Source organism: Rattus rattus, chromosome 6 (assembly GCF_011064425.1).
Source record: "Rattus rattus isolate New Zealand chromosome 6, Rrattus_CSIRO_v1, whole genome shotgun sequence".
In the NCBI taxonomy this organism is placed as follows: domain Eukaryota; kingdom Metazoa; phylum Chordata; class Mammalia; order Rodentia; family Muridae; genus Rattus; species Rattus rattus.
In genome coordinates this window covers 16,459,207-16,467,853 of record NC_046159.1, presented here as the reverse complement: position 1 = coordinate 16,467,853, position 8,647 = coordinate 16,459,207, and the positions used below count along the sequence as shown (strand labels likewise).

The window sequence follows — 8,647 nt, the reverse complement described above, 5'->3', positions numbered from 1 at the left end:
TTATCTATTGATAGTATGCTTACATTTGTCTTTTCAGCGTATGTTCAGAAAGAAAGGTATATATTGTGGGATTATGCAAAATATGAAAGTATGTCATTCCTAGGCATCCAAGCACCCATGTGTAATAAAAAACAGCAAAGAAAGAGCCTGGGCCTTTGGATCTGAGCTCCTTCCAACTCACATGTTGACAATTTTGGACTACAAATACACATGAAACTCTGTATGTTCTACAGCTCATTAGTAATGAGATTGAAAGACCCAAAATTTATCATCTAGCTAATTATTGATGAATCATATTGTTATAATCATTTTCCTCTAGAACATAAGCTGATGGAATCAAATTTTCCTTAGCTGAGACAATGCAAAATAATAGAACAGTGAAAGAGAATATATCTTTATTTGCATGTTAGCAAATGACAGCTGCATGCACTTTGTGATTTTTTGCAATACAGTATAGTCACTGGAAGGATATATATATCTTAATCTTGACTGAGGTCATATAAGGGATTTCACAAGAATGTGCAGAGTCAGTAGCAAAATTTTACTATGTTCATTGATATTATGTCAGTCACTATGTAAGAAGGAAGACTTGAATGAAAGCTTATCTGAGTTTTTAAGAATACATGGACATTTCAGCTTGGCAAATGACAAGCTGTGAATTTTTGTCATCTGGACATGGGAAGCAGCCTGTATGATATCTTAACTATTGTCATGATTGCAGAGTTTATATTTGGAAATGTGACCAATGGATTCATAGTGCTGACAAACTGTATTGCTTGGCTCAGTAAAAGAACTCTTTCTTTCATTGGTTGGATCCAGCTTTTCTTGGCCATTTCCAGAATGGTTTTGATATGGGAAATGTTACTAGCATGGCTGAAATATATGAAGTATTCATTTTCATATTTGGCTGGCACAGAATTAAGGGTTATGCTGTTGACCTGGGTAGTTTCCAATCACTTTAGTCTCTGGCTTGCCACCATTCTAAGCATCTTTTATTTGCTCAAAATAGCTAGTTTCTCCAGACCTGTTTTCCTCTATCTGAAGTGGAGAGTAAAAAAAGTGCTCCTGATGATCCTTCTCGGAAATTTGATCTTCCTGATGTTCAACGTATTACAAATCAACACTCACATAGACGACTGGATGGATCAATTTAAGAGAAATATAACGTGGGACTCCAGAGTGAATGGATTTGTGGGGTTTTCAAATCTGGTTTTATTGGAGATGATTATGTTCTCTGTAACACCATTCACCGTGGCTCTGGTCTCCTTCATCCTGCTAATCTTCTCTTTATGGAAACATCTCCAGAAGATGCATCTCAGTTCCAGAGGGGAACGAGACCCCAGCACAAAAGCCCATGTGAATGCCCTGAGAATTATGGTCTCCTTCCTCTTACTCTATGCCACTTACTTCATATCCTTTTTTATATCATTAATTCCTATGGCACATAAAAAAGGACTAGATCTTATGTTTAGCCTAACTGTTGGACTTTTCTACCCTTCAAGCCACTCATTTATCCTGATTTTGGGACATTCTAATCTAAGGCATGCCAGTTGTCTGGTGATAACCTATCTGAGGTGTAAGGAAAAGAATTAGAAATTCACTATTTCATAAGGCAGTTAAACCACATGCTATTAGGTATACTCAGTGCTAGATCCCTAGGCAAGCATTAACATTAAAATATATAAATTCTAGATTCTTCTATTTGTGATAAACCACTCACTTAGAATAATGCTAAAGTAGCGTGATGTTGTATATAAGTGTAAGAATAAAATGTAATTAATGTAGTTTAGGCACAATAACATATGCCTACTAAGTAAAAACTAGGCAGGCTGCTACACTCCTATTAGAATCCAGGCTGAGGTACATAGACTCAGGAAATACTGTGCAATAAAGATTTTAATTTTCATTCAATTGTGAGTTACGTGAAATCAATGCCATTAAAGGCATACACAAGATTTTCACACACTGAAACAACTTCTTGCACTTTGTCATATTGCTTTGGAAGTAAATTAGAAAATTGAAATAAACTTAATAGCAATCAAATTACAAAATGTAAACATACACAGGGTGATTAAAAATTAGCCTCTAGGTCCTGGGGAAACGATTCAGTAAAGTGCTTTCTTTTCAAATAGGAGAATCTGATTGTAAATCATCTAAAAGTCTGGCATAAAATGTCAATGAAAATTTGTATGTAAAATATAGCTATTGCAAAGAGCACCAAGAAAAGAAAATTTTTGCCTTTGAAACCAGTAATTGATATCCTTTAAAAAAGCAGTTACATATTTTTCTGTTTAAGATTTTGTCAAAGGGTAGCTTTGACAACTAATATAAGCTGAGGAAGGCAGCAAGTGTGAAGTCAGCTAATGGGGTCAGACAGTGCTGTTAGCAGCAGATGGAGGCCACTGCTGAATTTAGCAGGCAATTTACAGGGTCAGCACTGCCTGAGCTAACAGAAGAAAAACTCCGAAATTTTAACTCTCTAGGGTCTGGTGAGAAAGAAAAAGAGAGAAAATCGTGAGCATATATATATATATATATATATATATATATATATATATATATATATATTATCATGGAAGCTCTAACAAGTTGATTCAAACAACTTTATTATGTTTTAGGTCCTTTTATTTTAATGTCAGTGAATTAGGTGTGGTCCAGCAATATTGCTACTTTTAAATTTAAAGCAGTTGTTTTATATATTATTCATTATGTAAGCTAATTATAAGTTTAAATCAAAAGGTTTATTTGTCCATGATTTTACTTTATCATTGGGCACACCTGTGCTCTCATCCTTGGGCCTGACCTAGAATGAAAGTTTATCCTTGATCATATGTCTGTCACAAGACTACTTCTCTTCCTACCGTAGTTTATGTGCTTACAATACACAAAAGCTTATTGAACTCCTTTTATCACTTATGCAGCCTTTTCTTACTATTCTATTCTAGAAGCTAACTTATACACTCATTTCTGGCAAAACAACTTATATCATCTCCTTAATTATTTTATCAATTAATCTAACATCCTGAAGTTATTTAAATCTAATATAAGGACTCTGTAAAATCACTAATTAATTTATACTTCACAAAATTCATTATTTAATTGAACTGCAGCATTGCCTGGGCCAGGAGTCACAAGAGTTCCAGAGTTGACTTTATTGGCATCTTTCTGGCTAACACAGGGATCAGTTTTCTGTGTACAATAATTTTGTGTATCTCTTTTGATGCAAGATATGAAAAATAATTTCAGTCTAAAAGTGTCCTTAAATTTGAAACTCTCTGGCCAGAATCTAACTATTGATGGCCAGTTTGCACCACTGGACTCAGTGTCTTCTATTGCTTTAAAATAAGCAACATCTTGAATGCTTTTCTTGCGTATTAGACAAATAATTAACAACATGTTTCTTTGATTGTCTCAATAACAATACTGTATTTCTCACTGTTTCTAATTTTTATGGCAAAGTTGGCTAATAAGAATTTTTTCAAATTGTCAAAAGTGAAGAAAACTTGACATTTTATTTCATGGAGACTCTAAATGTTTTCTTAGCATATTGCCTTTTTACTAACTTGATTTTTATCATGTTTTGGTAGTATTTCTAATTTTCCTTTTTTTTCTAAGTATGTTATGTAGCAACACCAGGAGAATGAAACAAATGACATTTATACTAAGGATATAATAAGGCCCAAAGAAAGTTTTGAAAATCATGATCTCATTTCTCTTCTTCTTTATTAAGTATAGCATAAGCAAAATTCTGATGGTGGTCTTGGCCCATATCTTTGAACACAGTGTAGTGGTGAAGACTTTTTCTCATATTATGGCATATTTGTACCCATCTGTGCACCTATTTCTTCTGATTTCATGAGGAAAAGATGAGGAAGGGTTTGTTTGTGTGCTGGAGCAGGTGAAGTGGACCAAGGGGCAGGAATTCTCTCTGTATTGTGTTCAGGCCTAGTGTGACTGATGATGCTCTCATTGAAAAACAGGAAGAAGAAAGACTTTATATGCACCATCCACCCCTTCCCCCTCCTACATTCCTCCTCCCTCTTGAAACAGTGTCTATCTATATAGACATAGCTATCCTGGAATCCATTAAGTAGACCTGACTGGCTTAAATCTCACAGAAATTCACCTACCTTTTCCATGATTGCTGAAATTAAAGACATGTGCTGACATATTGGGCACATTTAGACCTTTTGCCAACTGTCTTTCCTCTCATTTGGACCTACTGAGAAGTATTCAAAATATTTGCTTGTTTTAAATAAAAGGAAAGTAGGTCTATATTACTTGAATTGGAGAAAGAAATTTTCACTTACAAATGATATTGTAAATGGGGGAGAATGTATTTTAGCATAAGCACAAGAACACAAAACAATTCTTGTTAAAACTGTATCGATAAATTGGACAAATGTTAAACAAGAAAAAATAAAATATACGAACTATTGTGGTAAGGATTGCGTGTGTTTATATGTATGAACACTTCTACACCTTAAATCTTAGTAAGTTAATTGTTTTAGTCTTCCTGAGGGGGGAAAATGCATATTATTTGATTTTCTAGTCCTGTATACTGTAGGCTTAGATTTTTTTTTTTTTTTTTTTTTTTAACTTGAATATTTCTTATATACATTTCGGTGTTATTCCTTTTCCGGTTTCGGGCAAACATCACCCTCCCTCCCTTCCTTATGGGTGTTCCTCCCCCATTGCCCTCCCCCAACAGTCTAGTTCACTGGGGTTCAGTCTTAGCAGGACCCAGGGCTTCCCTTCCACTCGTGCTCTTACTAGGATATTCATTGCTACCTATGAGGTCAGAGTCCAGGGTCAGTCCATGTATAGTCTTTAGGTAGTGGCTTAGTCCCTGGAAGCTCTGGTTGCTTGGCATTGTTGTACATATGGGGTCTCGAGCCCCTTCAAGCTCTTCCAGTTCTTTCTCTGATTCCTTCAACGGGGTCCTATTCTCCAGTTCAGTGGTTTGCTGCTGGCATTCCTCTGTATTTGCTGTATTCTGGCTGTGTCTCTCAGGAGCGATCTACATTCGGCTCCTGTCGGTCTGCACTTCTTTGCTTCATCCATCTTGTCTAATTGGGTGGCTGTATGTATATGGGCCACATGTGGGGCAGGCTCTGAATGGGTGTCCCTTCATCTCTGTTTTAATCTTTGCCTCTCTCTTCCCTGCCAAGGGTATTCTTGTTCCCCTTTTAAAGAAGGAGTGAAGCATTCACATTTTGATCATCCGTCTTGAGTTTCATTTGTTCTAGGCATCTAGGGTAATTCAAGCACTTATCAATGAGTGCATACCATGTATGTCTTTCTGTGATTGGGTTAGCTCACTCAGGATGATATTTTCTAGTTCCAACCATTTGCCTACGAATTTCATAAAGTCGTTGTTTTTGATAGCTGAGTAATATTCCATTGTGTAGATGTACCACATTTTCTGTATCCATTCCTCCGTTGAAGGGCATCTGGGTTCTTTCCAGCTTCTGGCTATTATAAATAAGGCTGCGATGAACATAGTGGAGCACGTGTCTTTTTTATATGTTGGGGCATCTTGTGGGTATATGCCCAAGAGAGGTATAGCTGGATCCTCAGGCAGTTCAATGTCCAATTTTCTGAGGAACCTCCAGACTGATTTCCAGAATGGTTGTAGCAGTCTGCAACCCCACCAACAATGGAGGAGTGTTCCTCTTTCTCCGCATCCTCGCCAGCATTTGCTGTCACCTGAGTTTTTGATCTTAGGCTTAGATTTTTTTTAAACCTAAATTTAATAAGGGTTTTCAAATACTTCCCTTTTAGTCCACTATCCAAAGGCATGGGAAAAAAGAGGGTAAACAGAACAGGATAATGTGGACTTGTCTAGAAGCAGCACTTTTGGGTTATTTCAATCTCTGTTTGCCAGGATACCAGTAGTCCAGTTCATTAGTGTCAGGACACCAAACACAAACCAGCAGTGGTTGCATGATCCAGCAGAAATAGCCAAGCCTCCACAGAATCTGCACAAGTCAGAGTGAAGGACCAGGATCAGTGGGGATACCAGAGGTTTTTGTTTTTTGTTTTTTGTTTTTTTTTGTTTTGTTTTGTTTTTTCATTTCTTTCTCACTGAAGCTAAGATCAGCAAAGACATAAAGACATGAGACCAGTGAAACATTATAAAGCTAGCCACTCAAGTGTGCCATCACTGTTTGTCAATTCCTATTTATAATCTCTCCAGACATCATGCATCCTCCCACGGGTTTCTCTCAGCAAAACAACACACACAGCCATCATAGCAAAATGCCAAGTGAGTCTGCATAGTATGACATATCCAGTAACTTCCACTTCGGTATCCATTTAATTTTTTTGGCAAATGGCACGTATTCTTCAGTGTATTTGTGCATATAAGATTAATTTCCTTTATACACATCATTGTTTATACACTTGGTTTGGTTGTGAAACTTACATGTAGTGAATATTGAAATGAGTCTTAAGGTATACACATTTCTGTTAAGTATTTAAAGATGTCAATGGGCACATAGAAATGGGGCATATGGTTTTTCTACATTTATTTTTATTTTGGAGGAACCACTATATTGATTTCCACAGTGCATTAATGATTCTTTTATACACCTCTTGCCCTAGGATTATTAAGATTACAAAGGTCGACTACTTTGTCCAGTATTGTTTGGGGTCTTGGGATCCTTTATTATGATTTTTGTTTCTGGTTATATTTTGATGATTTTGTATAGCTTTAGATTTCTCTGGTTTTGGTATTAAGACAATTTTAACAATAGACTGATATTTAGGGAGCAATCTTGAATCCCAGTACTTGGGAGAAAAATACAAATAAACATCCATGGCTTTCATGACAGCTATAGTTACATAATGAGTATACTTTATAGATAAGTCAGCATTGTTCTCCTTTCTGACAAAAAAACCATGAAAATATGTGCAAACTTGGTATCTTTACACATTAATTATTTTATTTGGAATCTTATTTCTCTGGATGATGGGGAGTGAATTAATTAAAAGTTTAAAATTTAAGAGCAATGTAGTCAGTAAGACTTGAAATATTTTTATGTGTACATTAATAACTTCTGCCTTCATTACTGTTCTATTTCTGTGAAGAGATATCATGGACGATGTAACTTGTAAGAGGAAACATTGAACTTCACAATTTGATTACAGTTTAGATGGTTCATCCATGATTATTATGGCAGGAAATGGACAGGCATGGTGCTGGAGTAATAGCCGGGAGCTTTATATCCCGATTTTCAGCAGGGGAAAGAAAGATCATGATGTACTTCCTTCATCGAGAATGTATTCACTCCAACAAGGCCATGCCTCTGAATCCTTCCCAAACTGCCAAATGAGAACTAAGCATACAAATATATGAGGCAATGGAAGCTATTGTCTTTCAAAACACCACGTTCCACTCCATGGCCCCCATAGGTTTGTAGCCAAAATGCATTCTGTCTGAATTCAAAACTCCTCATGGTCTTTCAGGCATTAAGTCTATTTAAACGTCTAAAGTTCAAAGTCTCATATGAGACTGATGTCAGTCTTTTCATTGTAACTTAATCTAAAATAAAAAATTAAAAAAAGCAGATCACATACTACCAACATACCATGACACAGAATTTTTATTATTATTCTAAAGGGGAAGAAAGGGAACAGAGTGAAGAAATATCAAACCAAAATAATATTAAAACACAGCAGGGTAAAACTCTAGATTCTGTATTCCAAGTCTAATGTTAAGTTTTATTAGATGACTCTTCTTTTCCAGCTATGCTCACTTCAACACTTATCTTCCTTAGGCTATTTCCATTTCCTGTTAGCAATTCTCCTTGACAAACATCCAGTAGCTCTGATATCTTCAACATCTTGTGGTCTTCAAGTTAATCCAGGCTTCACTTTAGCAACTTCACAAAATGGTCTTTCTGGTTCTCTATGCAGTCATACTTCTGCCATAATTCCTGACTTCTGTGACTTGTCTTTACCTTGTTGGATGATTCCATGACCCCCTTTCTGTATCCTTTTTGATGCTAAGACCATGACCACATGGCCATATTTGCCAAGTTTTGCTGATTGCTGAGACTTTAACCGCTTGAATTATATTTGTGTAAACTTCCTGTTATGGCTTAGGTTTTGGAAATCTTATCAGGCCATTTATTGTCATAGCTTATAGGATGATCTAGAGGGAATCTTGTCCTTAGGCTACCACTATTTTATTCCATTTAGCATCAGGCTTTTCTTTAAGCTGTTCATCTCATTCAGCACAAAACTTGGTTCCAACCTCATTTTTTTTTTTGGTTCTGCTTTTTTTCTCAAATTGTTCAGTTTATACTTCTCTTTGACTATGCCCAGCTTGTCCCTTTTCCTGTAGATGCACGTAAGAATGATCACTAATAATCATGTGACACTATCAATACTAGACTGTGTCTAAATTCTTCAATTTAACTTCATGTAGAAAGGTAGAACATGTACAAAAGCAGCTAAAATATACAATAACAGTCTCTAGACATGCCAATAATATTCTCCTGATCTGAAACCTCTTGAGCTATGACTCCACAGTCCACCCTGCTTTCAGTTTTAGAGAGATTTTATGATTTTTATGATAACCTTTTTTTTTACATTGTATGAAAGTCTGTCTCTGTATTTTTAGTTGTTAATTTTATATTGT

At 35.9% G+C, this 8,647-nt stretch overlaps 1 protein-coding gene across 1 annotated transcript; it reads left to right on the top strand.

Annotated features, from left to right (window-relative positions):
- The first annotated feature begins 675 nt into the window (after positions 1 to 675).
- Positions 676 to 1,593, top strand: LOC116902830 (taste receptor type 2 member 13). The gene has a single exon (XM_032905163.1). The coding sequence runs from the start codon at positions 676 to 678 to the stop codon at positions 1,591 to 1,593; it is 918 nt and encodes a 305-aa protein (XP_032761054.1).
- Positions 1,594 to 8,647: the final 7,054 nt, after the last annotated feature.

Excerpts from the sequence above, each read along its gene's own strand:
- LOC116902830 (XM_032905163.1), top strand. The coding sequence starts at position 676 with ATGGGAAGCAGCCTGTATGATATCTTAACTATTGTCATGATTGCAGAG.